Source organism: Notolepis coatsorum, assembly GCF_963971535.1.
Source record: "Notolepis coatsorum genome assembly, chromosome: 7".
NCBI lineage: Eukaryota > Metazoa > Chordata > Actinopteri > Aulopiformes > Paralepididae > Notolepis > Notolepis coatsorum.
Genome location: NC_140171.1, coordinates 73,544,542 through 73,567,493, shown reverse-complemented (window position 1 = coordinate 73,567,493; position 22,952 = coordinate 73,544,542). Strand labels below are relative to the sequence as shown.

At 42.6% G+C, this 22,952-nt stretch overlaps 1 protein-coding gene across 1 annotated transcript in view; it reads left to right on the top strand.

Moving 5' to 3' along the window:
- The window catches only part of tapt1b (transmembrane anterior posterior transformation 1b), a gene marked incomplete at its 5' end in the record, with an annotated part of 134,893 nt that overhangs the window by 90,864 nt on the left and 21,077 nt on the right, over nt 1-22,952 (top strand). The window contains 4 exons of the mRNA XM_084318731.1: nt 2,643-2,702; nt 4,105-4,173; nt 5,610-5,686; nt 21,096-21,268. Coding sequence (XP_084174857.1) covers nt 2,643-2,702; nt 4,105-4,173; nt 5,610-5,686; nt 21,096-21,268 — 379 coding nt within the window. The remainder of the gene's footprint in view (nt 1-2,642; nt 2,703-4,104; nt 4,174-5,609; nt 5,687-21,095; nt 21,269-22,952) is intronic.

The window sequence follows — 22,952 nt, the reverse complement described above, 5'->3', positions numbered from 1 at the left end:
TTGTCTGTTCTCCATCCGCGGGTGCCTTGACACACCGCAGTATTGCGGTGATGTGGTTACCGCGACAGCCCTACTAGCGATCGCACCCGTGAAGCCACAGCGAGCCCTGCCCCTGGGCATAATAACACCCGATCACCTGAGGCTTCAGGCGGCAATGTGAGGAGCAATGGGCCGGGAGAGGGATGCAACATTGCCGGTAATCCACCCCACACTGATTTGGGAGAAAAATACAGTGGCCCCTCTCAGCCAATCCTGCCAGAATATACCAAAACACATTTTGGGAAACAGAAACTTTCCTTTTCCTCAGACTTCTTTAAAAAGTACACTTTTCTAGAATACAGCAAAGAAAAATATGCTGTTTTCTGTTTCGCCTGCAGACATTTTCAGTGCAACAGTGGCTATAAGGATCCTGCTTTTGTGAGCAATGGTGTATGCAACTGGAAAAATATTTCAATATTCCGTTGCTGCACAGTTAAGTAACTCTCATAATATTATGGAAACTGTTAAGTGCAACAGGGAATATGCCACCACTGTTGTTGAGATGGCACTTTATCTTGGCAAACAAGGGCTTGCTCTACGAGGGCATGATGAGAGTCGGAGTTCGCCAAACCATGGGAACCTTTTAGAGCTGTGTACGTTGTTCTCAAAGCACGATGAAGCGTTCTGCGCTAGGTTGAATAGCCCCTTCAACCTTACTAGCCACAACGCTCAAAATTAACTGTTGGAAATTGCTGCCAAAAGTGTGAAAAGCCAAATCATTCGCAGTGTTGAGGAAAATGGATTTTACACCATTCTTGTGGATGAAGCGCGGTCATTTAAACAGGAGCAAATTACAGTGTGTGTGAGATATGCAGAGGGACTGGAAACAAAAGAGCGATTTCTTGGATTTGTGAAAAGTGCAAGACGCAAATGCAATCTATGGTCATGTGAAGCACTTTCTGGAGGATTGTGGACTGTACAGTTTACCCATTGTGGCACAGAGTTATGATGGCGCAGCTGTAATGTCTGGGCATGTCAATGGTGTTCAGAAAAAACGTCTTGAGGATCACCCATCTGCTATCTACATCCATTGCATGGCCCACAAATTAAACCTGGTTTCATGATCAGTAGTTACAATTTCATCCTGGCGGTGTGTATAAATTGGTCAAATTATGCAAAATAACTCATTGTTACGCCATTGTGTGGGGGGGAAAATCTCCCTTGTGTGACTCCCCTAATGTTCGGCTCACCCGCCACCTATGCATGACACATAATAACACATTAACAATGGTTCATGACACAGTCCATCCTTTCCACTGTGTGCCTCGTCTGCCTTGAAGTACTGAACCGTCAGTCAGTGGAATCCCTCTTTTTTCTCTTGGTGCATCCTGACCTCCTTGTTGCCTCCTTCAGTGTGTTCCTCCTCTTGTTCTACTCCTTTTTCCTTTTCCTCAGGGGCAGTAACCATGGTTATGTAATAGAAGCCGACCCTGCAGGAAGAGATTAACCCATTTATCCTCCACTGAGTGTCAAACTCAATCACACACACAGACACACACAGACACACATTACACTTTTTGCCCCCTTTCCTTATGACCTCTCTTTTACCTGACCTTTTACCCTTCTGTTAGCCTCCCCACCCCTACACTGCTGGGATCAGTAACAAACAAAGTCAACTATACTAGGTTTCACCACTACTACTATTACTACTGTCTAGTGTCTATCTGTATGTTGTGTAGGGCTGGGCGATATAACGATAACGATAAATATCGCGATATATTTTAATAATCGATATCGAATATCGAAATTTAAAAAAAAATCGAAAAATCGTTTTTTTTTTTTTTTTTTTTTTTTTTAATTTGTTTTTACCTGCAACAGGGCAGTTTTAAAACCAGAGACAGTGGACAGACTTGTCTTTCTTGCCTGCAACTTAAAGTAATGGCTTTGCTTGTCCAAATGACAATACTGACCAAATTCAGATTTCTTTTTCTCTTGTCCATTTATTTTGTTTGCTTTCTAATTTAAAATACATTTTGAAACCGTCTGTACACAGTAGGCTATGTGTGCTAGCAGAACTAGACTCCAGTCACGAGTCACAGTGCACATGTGCGGTGGTTTGTCCACCAAAAAAGCGCCAAAAGATCGAAAATAAACTAGCAGAGCCAGAACTGTTCAACTCCTCTGGAGCCACAGCCAGCAGAGAAGCCGGTTTACTTTAGCTTTTAAACCAGCTGCAGCCTGAGAACTGGAGTGTGAGGGGATGTAACACTAAAGATGGCGGCAATGACAAAGAATTGCTGCAAAATAAACATACATCTGTTGTTAAAAAAAATACTTATAACAATTCGATAATTATCGATATCGAGAAATAAAATAAAATTATCATATCGTTATCGCGATATGATTTTTTTCCATATCGCCCAGCCCTAATGTTGTGTATGTCATATATGTTATGTATGTATTGAGCTGTACTGTACTGTACCCATTCTGCAATCTGTTAATAAAGTTTTCATTCAATCAATACTACTACTACTTGATTTCCACTCTTTAGCTGATTCCTACCTGTTTAAAATGCAATCATGGTATTGCAAGTTGCTTTGTTCAGTGTCAAAATAATAATAATAGTAGTAATAATAATAATAATGATGATGATGATGTCCTAGGTGTATGGGGAGTACCGAGCCAGCCTGGCCTTTGACCTGGTCAGCAGCCGACAGAAAAATGTGAGTAAACCTATGTCAGAACAGTGTTGCAGACTGCTTAAAGAAGTGAAATAATGATTTGTTTAGCTGATGGTGTGTTGACGGTCTCCAGGCGTATACCGACTACAGCAACTGTGTCAGAACAGTGTTACAGACTGATTAACACATTATGCGCCAAAAACGAGTTTACACGTTATTGCCCGCCAATCACTGAGCGCCAACAACGAGTTAACTCGTTTTTATGATAGTTATTTCTAGGGATGTCCGATATTATCGGCCTACCGATATTATCGGCCGATATCGGCATTAAAATGTGATATCGGAAAATATCTATCGGTTTTCAATTTTTTATTATACATTTCTATAGAAATGATGTCCGATATTATCGGCCTACCGATATTATCAGCCGATATCGGCATTAAAATGTGATATCGGTTGATATCGGTATCGGAAATTAACAGTTGGACAATATCGGTATATCGGTATCGGTAAAAAAGCCAATATCGACCATCCCTAGTTATTTCCTTTATTCGCTATTGGCATTCATAATTCATCCAGGAAGGCTCCGGGAGCCAGCTGGACTCTGTCTGATATTTCAACGCCTCAATACCGCCGCCTGGTTGATTTCGGGCGAGTTGCACTCCACTCTAGACAGGATGTGGCGCTCTGTGCATCGGGGAAAATGCTCCGGCAGAGCTATCTAATAGTTATGTTGATCAAGACAAACACTAGAGTGCATTGGATCGCTTTCGAGACGCAATAATCAATATGCTTTCGGCGTTTATTGCGTCATACAAACGGAAAATGGATCTAGCAGATCGAAATTTTTTTTTTTTCTCTCTTTCTCTGATTTTTTTCTCCCCGTCCCAATTTAGTCGTTGTGCCAATTCCCCCCCCTCCCCTGCCTGGTTGTTGTGCGCATGTTCTCCTACTGGTCGGTACAAGGGAACCCTGAAGTCATCCGCACGCTTCCTCCGACACGCGCGGTGACAGCCAATGACTATTTTTTTCACCTGGCAGCGAGGACTCTCATTGGTGAAGCGTAACGCGTGGGAGGTCACGCTGCCTTCATCAAGTCCTGCCTCCGCTGAGCAAGCGCCCACTGTCCACAACGCCAGATTCCCACCCATGACTTCCCTCCCCCTAACTCAGCCAAACACAACGGTACTAACACGACAATGTATGAATGGAAAAATATAACGTTCCCACATCCGGAACGATAGATACCCGATGTTGAATGGGCCATAGTAATGTCGATATAGCTATAATATTTAAAAAGTTATAACCCTGCAAAGAAGGTGAGCGACTCTATAGGCTTACAGCACTGGCAGAGTGGTATAAGATGGGAAAACTGCGTGGCACAGAATGTGTTAAAGAAGTGAAATAATGATTTGTTTTGATGTGTTGTGTTGACTGTCTCCAGGCTTATACCGACTACAGCGACTCTGTGTCCAGGAGGATGGGCTTCATCCCCCTCCCTCTTGCACTGCTGGTGAGTCTGTAGGCTCCATGTTCCTGGGTCAAGGTACAGGCGCTTATGCTCAGGGCAGGACTATGGTCACCAAATCAACAAAAAATGTGGGATGCACCGAATGGGAAATTCTTGGCCGAAACCGATACAGAAAATAGGAAACAGTTGGCCGAAAACCAAAGGCCGAAAATGATTAATATGAATATATATAATGTATTTATTTTCTTTTTTTGGCTACCTGATTATGGCAAAAGACATTATTATGGCAAAACTACTTAAATAATATTTAATCACTATTATGGGCCCATAAAACATTTATTCAGCACTTTTGAATGCATACATTAATTCCACACTGACTGCTGAAAGATTGTACAATTTAAACATTTTCTCTTTGCATACAACAAAATGTCTATGTCTGTAGCCGCGTTTTGATTACGTCATCACAACAACACGTTATTTGACATTCGGTCATATATTTTCTGTGCTAAAATCCTTTCGGCCGAAAGCCGAAAGTGCCTTTTTTATTGATCTTTTTCCCCCTCCATTTTCCTCCGATTTTCTCCCATCCCAATGTTAGTCGTATGCCAATTCCCAGTCCCTTCCTGGTCGCTGCGCACTTACCCCCCACAGTCAGATCATCTGGGAGAGTGGAGGCTACCACGTGCTTCCTCCGACACACGTCCAGCCAATCACCGCTTCTTTTCACCTGGCAGCGCGGATTCTCATCGAGAGGGCGTAGCGTGTGGGAGGATCACACTATCCCCCTCAAGTCCTATCCGCGCTTAGCAGACGCCCCGACCGAACTGTAGGAGTCGCTGTTTACAACGACCCGGACCCACCCCGCCAGCTTCTCCCACCCTCTAATACAGCCAATTGTATTAGTGCAGACGGCCAGCCAAGCTGGTGACAACCCCGGAGCTTGACGAACGCAATCTCCGCTCGGCCACCTAACCGCCACTCGAAAGAGCCTTTTTAACCATTTCCGGCGATAATTTTCGGTGGCCGGATTTTCGGTGCATCCCTACAAAAAATATTTCCTAGGCCCGAGTAAGTATCCTGAATGAAATGGTACCTGCTACCTGTTATTATCGAGGATTGTTTGCTGCCCAGTGGTGCCCCCTAGCAGCCTGTGCGGGGGCGGCGCGACCCCTGTAATCCTGATGGGTACCGAAAATAGATTACCCTGCATTGATCACCCTAACTCAGCCTGATTGACCTCCATCACTGGACTAGAGAAATTACTTATTTTCTGGGCAATATACAGTAATACTATGTAACATTAAAAAAAAAATGTCTTTGATTTCTGTCATGTTGCTCTTGGGGTCAGGCTTTAGTATTGACAGAACTCTTCCCATACCTTGTATTAACCTGGTATAGGCCCTCATCCCAGTAGCAGTATCTGCACATACCTACAGTAATATTGCGTCTAATACAATTCATGTGGTTGTGTGTTTCAGTTGATCAGGGTAGTGACCAGCTCTGTGAAGATACAGGGCTCTCTCTCCGTGATGTGTGTGCTGCTCTTCTACTGTGGGTAAGTAATTAATTCATTTCTTTATTTCGCACCATTTCAGCAAAACAGTAAAAACATTGACCATGACAGAAAGTGTATAATGGTGCGGAGTAGAGGCAAGAGACCCAGATGGGCCTATATGGGGCTTCAACTCATTAAATCATTGGATAAAAAAAAAAACACAAAAAAAAGTAAAGTGAAATAAGTTCATAAAACAATTTTCATAATATTAACACATCCAGGGCCATTCACGTATATATACGTTTTTAACTAGTTTTCTTTTATTCGCTATTGCCATTCATAATTCATCAAGGCACCTTGTGCATGCTGTTCTGAGTGTATCTGCGATTGCAGACGGTCAATACCGCCCCCTAACGCTTTGTGGCCGCTATTGCACTCGATTAGAAACCATGTATTTTCTTTTCTGGGCCGAGCTGAGCCGTGCGCGCAGGGTTTAAATACTCCGGCGAGGTAACCGGTCACCATACATCTACGAATTCCTGGAATTACTCAGAAGCACCCAAACTATACTCTTATTCAAAACGGTATAAAACGGAAATGTTGAAAACCGATACCGATATTTTCCGATATTACATTTTAATGCCAATATCGGCCGATAATATCGGACATCCCTAATTACAATAGTTGTTTTTGGCCCTCTTCTCACTTGTCACTGGACAGTATGATGAATAGAAATGTGCCATTAGCTAGCTATGCAGGAATTCAAGGACAGATGAGTGCTGATTTGTTGTTGCTCAGCTGAATGAATGAATGAAAGGACTTTCACAAGCGCATAAAAGGCAGTCTTATCAATGCAGAGGGAGAGTTGGAGGGAGTCGGGAAATGGAGAGAAAACAAATGGATGATGAATCGTGGTAGATTAAGCTGCTTATCTGGCAGATATTGTAGCCACCTTAATGACCTCAACATCAAAATGCAAGGAACGGTTGAGAATATCCTCACAGCGACAGACAAATTCAATGGTTTCCAAACTGAGACGGTGGCAAGACGGGGTGGCCAAGAAAAACATTGAAATGTTCACGTTGACAGCCAATGACGCAGCACACAAGTCAGCGTCTTTTTTTAAACTGATCGCTGCACACCTGAGGTTTGAGTTGTATTTCCCTCCTATGAATGAAGACTTTGATTGGCTCCGGGATCCGTTCAACCCTGTCCCATCAGCCGCTAGTTTAAGCAGCAAAGCTCAAGATGAACTCACAGAGCTGATGATGGACCGCTTCTGGTTGCTTGTGGGACATCAGTATCCATCTATCTCAGAGTGCCGTCAAGGTGCTTTTACCCTTCTCAACCTCCTACTTGTGTGAGCTGGCTCTTTCTTCTCTCACATACACCAAGAACAAGACACGCACACGGCTGGCAGTGGTAGAGGACCTGCATGTTCCCAAAAGCAGGCACATTTGTCCCACTAAATGTGCACAACAATTTAATGAAAGTTTGACTGAGCTAATGCATTCTTGCCATTATCTTGCCCATGCATGAACGTCAATTACTTTTATTATTGTTAAAACGCATTGGAGAAATACTTTCGTCAAATGTACTTGCCATGTCTCATTCAGGTTTGTTTGTGCATTGTTATAAAATGTACTAGGCATTATTTTCAGCCAAAAACTAAATATCATACCTGTTACAATCAAGCATAATTTACTTGCCCTAAGGCCTGAGCAGTCACAGGAAAATATGTCTCGTTTTCCTGGTAGGCCTCGATTGCAAAATGGTGGACACAGGAAAGCAGACAAGTTTTACCAAAAATAACGATACTTATTTGCAGCTACATTTACATCATTTACATTTAGTCATTTAGCTGACGCTTTTATCCAAAGCGACTTACAAGTTCTGTGCGACAAGACAGCAAGAAGGGTACAACTCTATCAGCTGAGTAACAATGTTCATCAAGTGTTGCGTGTTACAGTGTAGGTTAGTTTATTAGGACAAGTGCATGACAGTAAGGTTAGTCAGGGTTCGATTTTTTTTTTTTTTTTTTTATAATCATTTCAGATAATGGTTGAAGAAGTGAGTCTTTAGTCGACGGCGAAAGATTGGACGGGATTCGGCTGTCCTAACTGGGATGGGTAGTTAATTCCACCATTGTGGGGCAAGGACTGAGAATAGGCGGCTTCTCTTTGATGACCCTCCGGGAGCTTGGATAGGAGTAGGTCTGAGGCGGCCAGAAGATGCAGAGCGTAGGGGTCTTGAGGGTGTGTAGTTAGAGACCATTGACCGGAGGTAGGCGGGAGCGGTTCCCTTTGCTGCACGGTATGCTAGGTCGAGGGCCTTGAAGCGGATACGTGCAGCAATGGGGAGCCAGTGCAGGTCCCTAAGAAGTGGGGTGACATGGGCCGACTTCGGTAGGTTTGATATCAGGCGGGCCGCTGCGTTTTGAATGAGTTGAAGAGGCTTGGTGGCAGTGGCCGGGAGGCCAGCTAGCAGTGCGTTGCAGTAGTCGAGGCGGGAGATGACTGTTGATTGGATGAGGAGTTGGGTGGCTTCTTTTGTCAGGAAGGGGCGTATCCTTCTGACGTTGCTCAGGAGGAATCTGCAGGTTCTGGTTGTCGCTGCGATGTGAGCAGAGAAGTTCAACTGGTCGTCGAGGACAACACCAAGGTTCTTGGCGGTCGGGGACGCGGTCACAGCTGCATTCTCGACTGTGATGGAGAGGTCGGTCAGGGGGGAGGATTTGGCCGGCAGGTGGAGCAATTCTGTTTTGCTTAGGTTCAGTTTGAGGTGGTTGGTCGTCATCCAGGCGGAGATGTCGGACAGACAGGCCGAGATCCGCTCAGAGACGTGGATATCTGAGGGAGGGAAGGAGAGGAAGAGTTGAGTATCATCGGCATAACAATGATATGAGAAGCCATGAGACGTGATAATGTTACCCAGTGATTTAGTGTAGAGGGAGAAGAGAAGGGGTCCTAGGACCGAGCCCTGGGGGACACCCGTCCGGAGGGGGCGGGTGGCCGACAGAGTCCCTCTCCATGACACTTGGTAGGAGCGGTCGTTGAGGTATGATGTCAGCCATGTCAGCGCAGATCCAGCCACTCCCATTCCTGCGAGGGCCGCGAGGAGGATCTGATGGTTGACTGTGTCGAAGGCTGCAGATAGATCTAGGAGAATCAGGACAGAGGAGAGGCCTTTCGCTTTTGCTAAGTGAAGTGCCTCTGTGACCGCAATGAGGGCCGTTTCTGTGGAGTGGCCAGTCCGGAAGCCAGACTGATTGGGGTCTAGGAGGTCATTCTGTAAGAGATAAGCAGTAAGTTGGTTGGATACAGCACGTTCAAGTGTTTTAGAAAGAAAGGAGAGAAGAGAGACAGGACGATAGTTGGCTATGACGGTGGGGTTCAGGGTTGGTTTTTTTATGAGGGGCGTGACTCTGGCTTGTTTTAGGGAGGTGGGGACCACCCCCGAGTTGAGTGAGGAGTTGATGGTTGCAGTTAGGAATGGGGGGATGTCCGGTGCTATGGTCTGGAGGAGTGGGGAGGGTAGCCGGTCCAGCTGGCATGTAGTCGGACGGTTCGACGTTACCAGTGTCAGGGTCTCGGCTTCTGTAATGGGAGCCGAGACCCTGACACTGGTAACGTCGAACCGTCCGACTACATGCCAAAACATTAGAAGGGAAGGAAGAAGACGCGTTTTAAGGTCTGGTCAGGACCTTCCTCACCGTGAGCGCAGACCACGCGAACTGCAGTCTCTAACAGGGCACCGATAGTAAACACAGCATCCTGTGTTGACGACACGGGCAGCGCTGCTCCACCCCGCCGCTATGGTTCTCCTTGTTGACGCAGTCCTCGCCGGCCGGGCTCCGGGTAGGTTCGACTAACATCCTCTGTCAAAGATGACGTCGTAGTCAGAGTGTTTCAAGGCATGTTATAGTCATAGCAATGTTCAACAGTGTAGCATCAAGCTAACAGCCGCTCTCGACCGATAGCAGCAAGCTAACGTTTCCTAGCCTAGTGACACAACGGGCTAGCACCGCAGCTAACAGCTGACTGGCTAACAGGTAGGCCACAACTAGCACGCAAGCTAAGCAGCTATCACCTGAACTTGTACACAACGATATAACAAGCCACACTTCAGACAGGCCGCCGTTCTGAAACCCTCCTCACCTTTTAAGAGAGAAGAGAAAAAGAGATGTCAACACAGTTTACAACGGTGATTTTACCAGACATCCGGCAGAGCCAGCACAAGTCCCATCTGGGCTGTAGCCGACTTGAACATGGATCTTCCGATAACGAACATCCATGCCCACATTTCCTCGTTAGGGTATACTCTCATTTGTATATGAAAGATGGGGCCTACACGGTGACAGAGAAGCATCCACTTGTCCAGAGAATCCTGGGATCACCAGTTACTGGTCGTGGCCCACTAGTTGACTATAATGGGCTTCAAACCAAGATCCTCCGCCGTCGCCTAAAAGGCTGAACAGAAGGACCCTAATCTGGGGCCGGTTTTCATAAACATTGTCAGCTAGCCCCCATAGCACTAACAGACAAGTGGTGCTCGCAAGCAAACATTACTCACCCAACCTGGAACCCACCGCTTCTCACAACAGTCGGTGCGTCCTACAGTCCAGCTGTGTTGCTGGAGGGTCTTACCCCTTCCAGCCGCAGCAAGGAGGATTGTAGTTGGGAAGCATGTCAGCGGCGTGAACTCCTAATACGAAAAAACCGGTGGAGGTGTAGAATGATCATCATCTTCCAGACACTCCAGTAACGAAGACAATATCGCCGTATTTTCTCAAATAGTGAGAGAAAATAAAGATATGATGTCAATGTATCTCTTGTTTTCCAACTTTCTTCTACTAACAACCTCGTCAAGTGGGGATCTACCGAAGGCACTTCCTTGTGGTGAAAGCGAAGAAGGAGGCGAGTATGTGGCCCCACCCCTGCTTATGTAGGTAAGCTGATAGGGGTGTGGCCAGACGAATGTTGGGATGTAAAGGTACATTGTGGAATTTTTTATTCAGTGCGCGTGCACGAGCGAGGTATAGTGCAGTAGTGACGCCGAGCGAGATCCATTACGAAACAGAACTGCAGTGCCACAGCCCCATACATAGGAGCAGTGGCGGCTGGCCGATAGGGGCGCTAGAGCGCCGCCCTCCCTGGTTAAAAGAAGAAGAACTTTTTATTTTATTTTTTTGGGCCTTATAAATAAAATAAACATGTTTAAAATGAATAATATTTACTCATTAAGTGTTTGTGTTTCCAATGCACAATATAACGTTAATATATCAAATATAAATAATTGTTTTCATTAACAGGAAGTGACTCCTTTCCGTAGCCGCATTTCTCTCGGGCTAGACGCAATAGGCGTCTATTCTTTCCGTAGCCGCATTTCTCTCGGGCTAGACGCAATAGTGCTTACAGTGGGCGTGCACTGGTTTCATCGCTGTATCCGTCGCAGCCAATCAGTGTGTAACGCGCTGTGCGTTGAAATATGATTTATTATGATGGAAGCCGGGCGCTTTTTCAAGCGATCTATTATCATCTAAGCAAGCAGCGTCTATACTTTCCGTAGGCGCATTTCTCGGAGACGCTCTCTGATTGGCCGACGCCAGTATTTTCCGTAGCCGCATTTCTCGGAGACGCTCTCTCTGATTGGCCGACGTCAGTTTCTGGTTAGTTAGTTAGTTACTCAATGCTGTTGTGTTGTGTTTATCAAGCCCTCCGGTTGGACCACGTTTCAACTAAACAGTGAGTTAATGAGTTAATGCGGTCTCTCTCTGTCTCTCTCTCTCGCTCTCTCTCTCTCTCTCGCTCTCTCTCGCTCTCTCTCTCGCTCTCTCTCTCTCTCTCACTCTCTCACTCTCTCAACACAGCGTGTTAATTTCGCTGTGGGTATTGCATAATGGATGAATGAATGAATGGTAACTTGTTTAAAATGACAAGATATGCCTATATATATATGTGTTCATTATTGGATTGATGATCATACGTGTACTAGTGTAGTATGAATCAATTAACTCGACTTAACATTGGTAACGTTATGAGTCAGTATTCGCTTGGTCAGATGCCCGCGACCACCCAAATGTAGTTCACACCGGCCGCCACTGCATAGGAGGGGCCTGTACTGTGAGGTGCATGCGAGAAACAAAGTAAAGTAATTCTGATCTAGTCTAAGGGTTAAGTTTAGGCCCTCATCCAGAAGAGGTTAAGTTTAGAGTAACAGTCAGGGCTGGTAATCCAATTGATATTCAGTTTAAGACAAAAATATTTTGGACATTAGGTCCTATTTTCCGTATGTTACTTAATAACACATTGAGTGCCACGGACGCGTTTTGTCGTTAGTTCATGCCAACCTTTGAGTGCCCCCGACGCTATATAGCGTTTGTTTGTCTTTTTTTTTTTCTTTTTATTTATTGGCGATTTGAATTCATATTTCATCAATCGAGCCTCGGGTTAGTGCTGCAGAGTCTCTCTGAGCTCAATTGGGAAGATACCGCCCCCTATCGTCTCTCCATGTGTAACCACCCCATTACTTTACACTGACGATGGGGGGGGTGGCCAGTTTCCTCATTTTACTTTTCCCTCAAGCCAACTGAAGAATCCATTGTGCTCACCGGCCCGGAAGCGTGAATGCCTTCTACAACGCTGTTCCAATTCCGCGCTGCCGTTTTGCGCTCTGATTGGCCGCTGAATCTGTTTCGACTGTTTACTGCAAACAAGTCATTGATAAGCGACAGGCAGATTAGACACATAGCCCTAATTTAAGACAGAGTTTATGCGTTCACAACGCTATCATTGATGTGGGTGGTGGCATTTAACCATGTTTACCATGTTAATGGCCGGCACTGAAAGTGTTAATGTTCCGTATGTTACTTTATGTTTCTAGTGTCCTATATTATATGTTACTTTGTTTCTCGCATGCTCAGTAGTGCACCGCACAGTACAGGCCCCCAACGCACAGTACAGGCCCCTCCTATGTATGGGGCTGTGGTACTGCAGTTTTACCCTACTCTACATAGGGCGTGGTGCCTCATCACCACACCTGTGTTAAATGATAAAAGCGGCCATTTTAATTACAAGGAAAAAAAGTGTCCATCACAAACCACCAATTAGTGACACCACACTAAAACCACAATGTGAATATACACCACAGACGGTAAGTATTCCCTCCACCATGTGAAAGTAACACATAACAATGCCTATTCATATTATTATTCATCAATAATTAAAATTAAATTCATTATGATTTGTTTTTAGTATACAGTCTATTAAATTCTTTAACTCTTCGAAGAATTGGGGTGCCTTGGAGAGGGTGGAAAGATTCAGGGGTACCTTGGTTCAAAAAGGTTTGGGAACCCTGCCGGACTATCAATAACAATAATTTACATATTTACAAGTCTTAAAGGGGAACTATTTTACTATTTCTTTCACTATTTGGGCACTTTTACACAATTCCTGTGAGTCTATGGAACACCTCTGTAATATATATTTTTTTTTATTCATTGTTTTGTATTTCTAATCAAGTCCTCAAAAACAGCATTTTTATACCTCAAGATCTCGAGCTGTTTTGAGCCTGGGCTCCTAAACCACTGCGCCGGGCCAGCCCCCCTGAACATTAACATGCAGCGGTGTCTTTATGACATCACATATAGGGCACATTTTCAAATGACTCAGTTCAGTGAGGGTGAATATTGTGAGAGGAGAATTGGAAGAATGCGCCAATATGAGAATTTTGAGACATAGATCATATTAATATAAGTTCACATAGCTAGGAAACAATGCTAAACACTCAAAGGCCATTTATAAGATAGTTCCCCTTTAAGTTTAGCAAATAAGACCGATAGAGAACATTTCAAAAGCATTCAAAATGTTCATTTCTACCTATTTCGGTCACATATTGGTCACGTATAGTAAGGAATCATTGCTAGATCAATTGGAAGCCTGGAAATAGATATGCAAGAAGACATTGATGAGGAAGATTGGAATAATGCATGTTTAAAGGCAGAAAAGCAAACAATCAACACAAGGTTTAAATTGCTCCAATATAAGTGAGAATGTACATAACTCCATCGTACTGTATGTCTGCCAGTATTCCAGATGTTTGTTCTAAATGTTGGGACCAGAAGGGTACTTTGTTCCACTGTCTGTGAGGGAGTGCCCAGAGATTCAGAACCTTTGGAAGAAGGTCTTAAAGCATTTGTGAGAAATGTTTGAAGTCAATGTACCTTTAACCCTTAGGAGTCAACGGGGCTTATTGCTCCCGTGGGCGGAGAACAAAATAATTAGAATCTCTCACAAATGCTCAGGAAGTCCCGTTTTTCAAAAATCTGTAAAAATATAACAAAGACAATTTCTAGTGCATATAGTGTAATCTATATGTATCCTTACTTGCTAAACGTAATACGACTTGTAAATATGTTTAATTCTTGCTAAATTGTATAGTTCTAAATATCCCTGTATTCCCCGAAACTACAACGCGTCACGTACATGCACGCGCGTACACACAAACAGCGCATAGGTGTTAATCACTGAGTGATCTAATATGCATATTATTCAGCGCGAGAGGGGGGGGGGGGGGGGTTGTGTTTCTCACTGTCTGTCGTTGATAATATAATCTGAAGAGGTCCTGCATTATTATTATTATCATTCTCGAGAATACATGCGGACCCGACCGAACGTTAATTTATGAATTAAAAGTAGTCTAACATGCTTTTCATCCTCGCCCGTGTATATACCCACGTCGCGCTAAAACAACATAACTACTGTATGGCAGAGACAGAGTGCGTGTGTGTACGAGTTATGAGTTATCTCGCAGTTCATTCAAGCTCGCATCACGGTGATGACAGCTCTCTAGAGTAGAAAGGTGTGCTCACAGGGGCGTAGCTGGAGATTCTGGGCCCCATAAAAGAATCAATTTGTGGGCCCCCAATCTATTAAAAAATGTGGGGCCCCCAATCTATAAAAAAAATTGGGGCATTTGCTCGGCCCTTGGAATCATCCTAACCCCCCCCCCCCCCCCAGCTACTCCCCTGCACACACACACACACTCTCTCTCTCTCTCTCTCTCTCTCTCTCTCTCAAACAGAGAAATCAAAAGAAATCAGTACATTACAGAAGGAATTTCTTGTACAGTCTTGTACAGTGGGTGACAATACTGTCACAAGGAAAGATGAAATTACATACCTAGGTTTCATGTCTATCTATATCTCCCTCTCTCTCCCTCCATCTCTCCTCTGTATCTCCCTCTTTCTTTCTCTTCCTCTATATCCCTCTCTCTCCCCCTCTCCCCCTCTCCCCCTCTCCCTCTATCTCTTCTTTCTTTCTTTCTTTCTTTCTTTCTTTCTTTCTTTCTTTCTTTCTTTCTTTCTTTCTTTCTTTCTTTCTTTCTTTCTTTCTTTCTTTCTTTCTTTCTTTCTTTCTTTCTTTCTTTCTTTCTTTCTTTCTTTCTTTCTGTCTAGTTAGTTGACAGCTTACGCATGATGTAAAAATTGCAACGTTTCAACTAGAAAGGTAGGCTCAGTAGAGCCCAAATCTCTACCAGACGGGAGCTTTCTCTGTCTGTCTGTCTGTCTGTCTGTCTGTCTGTCTGTCTGTCTGTCTGTCTGTCTGTCTGTCTGTATGTCTGAGAACCCAGGTTGCTTTCTAACCTATACTAAAGACAACTCTCTCATTCAAATGGGCTTTATTGACATGAAATCTGCCACACGTGCACCAGTCTGGATTGATGTTGTAGTCTGAAAAAATGCCAGGAAATGCTCAGAGAATTGTTGCATATATAGAACACAAATGTTCTAGAATGTTCGATTATGGTATCATACTGTGACATACTCCTCCTGTAGTGTGAAAAAACATGCATTCTCATAAATATTACGATCAAATCTATTTTGTACTTGATGATACATTTGAAATTGGTTTGGTTATGATCATGTTATTAGTGTGTGTGTAAAAAACTAATTAATAATATAATTATTATAAATGTCTCTCTCTGTATATATCTCTGTATCTCTTTCTCTCTCTCTCTCTCTCTCTCTCTCTCTCTCTCTCTCTCTATCTATTACTATACTATTATATATCTATATATATATATCTAAATGTCTAAACCTCGATCCATCTAGTGTGTGTATACACCAGTATCACTGACTACCACGGCAAGCCTATAGAAAATTATTCTATTTAATAATAATAATTATTATTATTATTATAAATGTCTCTCTCTCTGTATCTTTCTTTCTTTCTTTCTTTCTTTCTTTCTCTCTTTCTCTCTCTCTCTCTTTCTATTATATTACTATTATATATCTATCTAAATATCTAAACCTCTGTCTATCTAGTGTGTGTATGCATGGCATCAAATCAAAGTGTGTGTTGCTGTAGGCCTGCCTGTATTGATCAGTCACACTATACCCCCATTCAGCCGTAATTGTTCCCTGCTGGGCCTTTGTTTCATGGTGTGAATTAGTCATTGACATTGACATCACATTGCATTCTGGGAAGGAGTGTAGTTCCCTTATCATTAGCTGAATTCACTGAATTCTCTTCAGAGGCTCCTACTGCAAATTGGTAATGACTGTCTGTACCAGAATGTTTGATAGGACATTGATTGAAAACTATCGTCTCAAATTTGACAATTGATGGCTTATTTTGAAGGTATGAATCTGTAATTTTACATTATGTAACCAAAAAAAAAGAGAATATTCTGAGAAGGTGGAGCTAGAAACTCTAGACCTCAGGGGGTTAAGTGCCAAACTTTGTATACTTGAATATACAAACTCAGAGACAGACTAGACGTCTGTACTTTGGGCTCCTCCAGGCCACGAGAGCTATTGCACTATGTTGGAAGAGTATCGATGCTCCGAGTCTCGGACACTGAGAATGTGGATAAAGGCAGTTTCAGACTATCGGCCTGGAAAGACTGACTTGCATCGCTGAGGGCAAATACTTTGTTCAACTCCTGGAACCATATACAGTTATATCTGTCATGATATATGTATATATTAGGGGTGTAACCGTACCCCCCGCCCCCTTCCCAAAATATAACTTGAGCAAAGGGCCGGATGTTGTTCGTTCAGCCCATGCACACCACTGAGGGATTACCTGTAATTTAGCATAGCCTCATAGTATGGCGAACGCAAACGACCTACCTACATAAAATACCTGTTTTTTTTTGCAATCTAATATACATTTTACAATGTAATGTAATTTTTATATTTTTACAAGATTATTAATTCGAATATAGAATATAATGTTGATAGCCACATTCTGCAAACTTTGCCCCACTGTACCGAAATGAACCGTGCCGAAGTGAACCGTGACTTCAAAACCGAGGTACATACCGAACCGTGGTTTTTGTGTACCGTTACAGCCATAGTATATATATGTATACTTTTTCTTTTATAGTCGTTTTTTTTTTGCTGCAGGTTGTGTGTGTGCTTATACTGTATGTTGTTGAAAAAAATAACAATAAAAACATTGTGGGGAAAAAACAATGCTGTTGCAGTTGGTAGTCAAGAATGTACATGTATATACAGTACATATAAGAAAATAAAGCAATGTTTTTTTTATCTTAACAAAAAGATAACAAAAATAACTAGGGATGCTCGATATTGGCTTTTTTACCGATACCGATATTCCGATATTGTCCAACTCTTAATTTCGATACCGATACCGATACCGATATCAACCGATACCGATATATGCAGGGTTTCCCCCCAAAAAAACTGAATAATTTCAGGTAATTAATAATTTCACTGGATGCATTCAAAAGGCTTTCTAAATGTAAGCATTATCTGTGCAAAATATGATAATTAAAAAAGTAAAAATTAACATTACATATCTCTTGTTGTTGAATTAAACCAACATGCATACTTTTGACAATAAATAAAATAAGAATTGGTTCTTACTTGCTTGCCTGGGTAAATAAAGGTTAAATAAATGTAAATTTTTTTTTTTTTTTTTCGATACCGATATTTTCCGATATCACATTTTACTGCCGATATCGGCCGATAATATCGGTCGGCCGATAATATCGGACATCCCTAAAAATAACCCTTAAATGTACTGGGTGGATAAGTGGTATCGGTAAGAATAGTAGTACTTTTAAAATCTTTACCCATCCCAATGATGTCACTAATGGCTAACCTCTCATGGTCCAATACATGATAATTCTGCCCCTTTAGCTTCAGCATATACACACAGAAAGCTGAGCAGATACTGACAAGATACTGACAAGAATATAAGCTGCTGAATTCCTGGTAATATGAGGTGCGGTTACACCTTTCGTTTCATTTTCGTATCATTGTCATATGCGTTTCGCCGCGACGTCGTGCGCCTCGAGTCACACTTTCGTTTTTTTTCTTTCGTTTTTGTCACCCGAGCACACTGATGTAGTACACTGCCAAAGCAGTAGGTGGCAGTAGGTGGCAAACATGAAGGCAATTTCAACCAATCAGAACTTGAATGTGCCAATACACTTCCTGGAAGCTCCAGCAAAGAAAATGTCAATAAGGCAGGCGCCTATGCCGCGCCACCATCTTGCCTATTTACTCAATGCAGCAATTCTTTTTCAGCAAAGCCTAATAAAAGTGCAATAAACAAAACGGATACATTCACTGTGTGTTCTGCCTGTCATTTGTTGATGAAACAAAACTAACATCAACACAAGTGACCACCAAGAGCGGATAGTTTAGTCTAAAAAACGATCGGTAGCATTGTTAGCTGCATGCTAACGTCAATGGAATTTGCCATTATAACAGTATAGCATTGTGGCTAGAAGCTAACGTTAGCTCACGCTACTTAGCCAGCACCAAACTGATGATATCGGGAGCTATCAGTGGTTAGATAACATTAGAGACAACGCTGTGTGTATTAAACAAAGGTGAATAGATGACTGGGCCATTTTGTTTAATGCTTGTTAAGTTGAAAGAGGAGCTTTGAGCTAACAGGGTTTGATAGCTAACACTAGCTCATGTTATCCAGTGGCAGTGCCAATCGGTAATGCTAGCAGAATGAATGGATGTAAACTTTCTTTAACATATTGCATATGGGTACAATACAATACGGCTCAATACAAACAATTGTTAAGGGAATGCAGACTGTTGTAGCTTGGACTGGGGTCCTTATAACAATAACTTGACAACACATAGTAGCTGCAGCTATTTGGTTTGGGACAGCTCTCTGTCACCGGAAGGGCACGCAGATGGTATCTACTGCGCATGGGCGTTTTCGCAACAACGGCTCATGCAGACTACATGCTGTTGTCTGTAGGGATGCCCCGATCACGTTTTTTGCCACCGATCACCGATCGTCGTGAGCCATATCGGCCGATACCGATCCGATACCGATCGTTTTTGATTAAAAGAAATTAAAATTTATTTTATATACATTTTTTTTTTATAAAATATATATATTATATAATTAGACTTGTACTTGTATTATCTGCGAGACATCGCCACCATGCAACAAGCTCCACTGTCTGTGTGTACTCTAGTAGCCTCCAGCTACGGCCAGGATTCTCCGGAGCTGCAGCTGGACCTATACTCGAGTAGCCTCGAGCTACGGCCAGGATTCTCCGGCGCTGCAGCTGGACCCTAGTATTGGTATAACGTTACTTTGGTCATATCACATTCACAAGCCCTCAGCTCGAATACGCATCGAATCAGTGTTATAAGACATTGATATCAGGAGCTATCTGTAGCTACTGCTAGCCGGATATATAACGTTAATACAACGCCTCAGTGAATTATTTAGTTCAATGGGACATTTCGTTTTGAACAGTGAACTAGCTTGCGCTAACGTGAGCTAACAGCTAACAGGTATCATACACTCTACTAGACTTTGTGGAGCGTTTGTTTATGTCAGGAGCTATCGGTAGCTGGCCGGCTAGATACCGTTCGGTTAGACCAGTGGTTCCCAAAGTCGGGGTCGCGACCCAAAGGTGGGCCGCGAGCAGCCACGGGTGGGCCGCGAGATGATTTAAAAAAAATAAAAATTAAAATTAAAAAAAATATTCTTTTTATTTTTTATTTTTTATTTTTTTTTATTTATTTTTTTTTTTTTTTTTTTGGCAGGCCACTGAACTTAGAAGCAGGCCAGGACAGTGTTTCTAGTTGTATTCTAAAATTATATTCTATTGTATTCTAAAATGTGACTATATGGTTTTATATTAACTTAATAAATAAACAAAAACGAAAAATCTACTTATTTCAACGAACATTTCAAACTAAATAACAGATTATGCACATAAAATGCTGAAAACAACCGAAGCAACAATAGTATTTTAATGAGGCTATTATTATTATCATTATTATTTTGCAACAAGTTAGCCCTCTCATAAATAGCACATATAAATGAATAACTAACTTGAACTAACTTAATAGGATTGAAGTGATATTTGACTTAAAAAATCGGTCACATGGCAAAAAAAAAAAAAAAAAAAAAAAAAGCCTGACGATGTCCATTGGGCCGCGGCTCTCTGACGTCTTATTTTCTGGGCCCTGGCCTGAAAAGTTTGGGAACCCCTGGGTTAGACAATGCCTCATCATGTATTAAACTAAAAGTGAATAGTTGACTGGGTCATTTTGTAACGGTAGCTAAGCTAACGTTAGCTCAAGGAGACGCCGTCCTCCCGTGTCTCACTAGACTAGACCCGTGTTTACATGCGTACGGGAGGGGCTGGAGGAATGAGCAGACGCCGCACCACCGGTGTCTGAGACAGAACTCAGCGACAGCGTGTGAGATCGGGTTTGAGATCGGTGAAAATAAAGCATTATCACCGATCACCGATCGCATATTTATACTGAATATCGGCCGATAACGATCGGTGGCCGATCGATCGGGGCATCCCTAGTTGTCTGCGCGTTTTTTAGCGTTTCTCCAAAACGCAAACACAATTTTGCGTTTCAGCCGTATCCACAAAAAAACGCCAAAAAACGCATTTCTGTGTAATAGGGACATGAAACGTATTCAAAAACGTATAAAAAAACGCCACAAATACACTAGTCTAACCATGGCCTGAATGGGTGCTTGTTTCCTTGTTTGATCTGGTGTGTGGGTTGGAGTTGAGTGGGGCTAGGGGAGGTGTTTCTGGCCACACCTCAGGCAGAGAAATTTACGGTATAATAAGTAACTAAACTCCAACCCACACATCAGACCAAAACAAAAAATGTCAAGAAAGTACAATACCAACAGAGCTGTTTTGTCTAGCTTTGGCTGTTTGACAGCATTACAGATTCTGCCTTTAAGGGTTTAAAATCCATCTGGGGGGATCTTTAAACTGTAATGTTGTATTCAGGAAACATTAGGTAGTGTTTCCTGAACACAATATTTTGGTAACATGAACTAGATATTGAAAACATCTTGGGATTTCTCAACAGTCAGTGCACAATGTTACTGGCTTTTCAATGACAGTTGAGCTCATGATAGAGAAGAAGAAAATTCAGGAAGGGAAGTAAAAAGCTCTATTTTAACTGTGTGAACAGGATGATCACTCTGAAGGTGTTGAACAGCATCGTCCTGCTGGGGACGTCGTGTGTGTTCGTCAAAGGCGCCAACATGGAGGAGAAGCTCTTCGACCCTCCACCCTCCGTAGCATCCAGCCGCGTCAGCTCCAGAGCTCAGAGACCCAAACACACTCCCAACGCCCAACAGCACGGTAACGCACCACACACACTCCCATCGCCCCGCAGCATGGTAACGCACCACACACACTCCCATCGCCCCGCAGCACGGTAACGCACCACACACACACACTCCCACCGCCCCGCAGCACAGTAACGCACCACACACACTCCCATCGCCCCACAGCACGGTAACGCACCACACACACTACCACCGCAGCACAGTAACACACCGCACACACACTCCCACCGCAGCACGGTAAGACACTGCACTAGGGCTGTACCCGACTAAGGATTTGGATGGTCGACTATGATTGGCCAAAATTTTCCGTTAGTTAATTGGTCGACCAAAAAAAAAAAAAATAATATAATATTAAAATGTTTTATTATTATTATTATTTTTTTGTATCATTCCATTTGCTGTGGGGTGCTTAATAGTTGGGTCATCTGTGGCACTTCCGTGACCGTGGAGAGCGAAGGTCCGTTTCTCAATGGATTTGTCATCTAGGAGGGTTAATAAACAAATTTAGCCCGGGTGTATTTTTTAAAAAGGCGGGGGGGAATTTGTGAGAGACCAAATCCAAAATGGCTGCTGTGGAAATGAACTTTTTAATGGTTTGACCTACAATGATGCACAATACATGGTTTCAGACCTTATTTTGGTCAAGGAATACATATTTGGTGTTTATATAATGATTTGACCTATTGTTGACCTTCAAATGCAAGATGGCTGCCAATTTTTAGCTCCAAAGGGGATTTATTTCAAAATCGTCACAGAGCCTTCATATTAGGCTCTAATGAAAGCTCTGCTCATGATTAGTTGAATAATATACAGTATAAGTACACAGAAGTAATCTCTGAGGTCAATAAAGTCAATGTCTGTGTGTAAACAACAGTTGCTGATTTGCGGTTACTGAGAATATGGTGTCCAGTTCATCCCATCACATTTTCATAATGAACCAAAAATTATTTTGCACTATAGCCTAACATAAAATAGTATTCTGTATGCAAAGCTAGCGAGGTTAGTTGCTTGAGCTGAATTTAAAGGTCAACTCAAAACAAACAATAAAATTCACTTCGAAATTTTAACAGAATCCTAGGCTACTAAATTTCATCAACACACAGTAAAGGGAACTTGACTTCGAACTCAGCTGACTGTCTAGCCTAGGGGTCGGCAACCTGCGGCTCCGAGGCAGCATGCGGCTCTTTAGCCAATCAGCTGCGGCTCCCTGGCCCCAAAAAATATATATATATTTAATCTTTTTTTTTCTCATTTTGGAGATCGATGTCATACTGTGACACTGAAATTAACAAATATTTCATCAACTAAGATATTTACCGGTAGTCAACAAAAGGCTTACCTGTATGCCTGATATGTGGTGCGAAATTTGCGAACAACGAAAAATTTACTTTTTATTTTATAGATTTTCCACAAATAAGGGAAGGACTCTAATAGAGCTGCATAGTTCAGGGTTTTATTTCAAAGTAGGTCTACAGATGCCAGTGTTTTTTCTCTTTTTCTGTGTTTTATTTCAAAGTAGGTCTACACATGGTAGTCTTTTTTCAAAGTGTACTACTTTTTATTTGATAAATGTTCCACAAATAAGGGAAGGACTCAAATATACCTGAATAGTTCAGGGTTTTATTTCAAAGTCGGTCTACAGACACCAGTGTTTTGTCTCCTCTTCTGTGTTTTATTTAAAAATAGGTCTACACAGC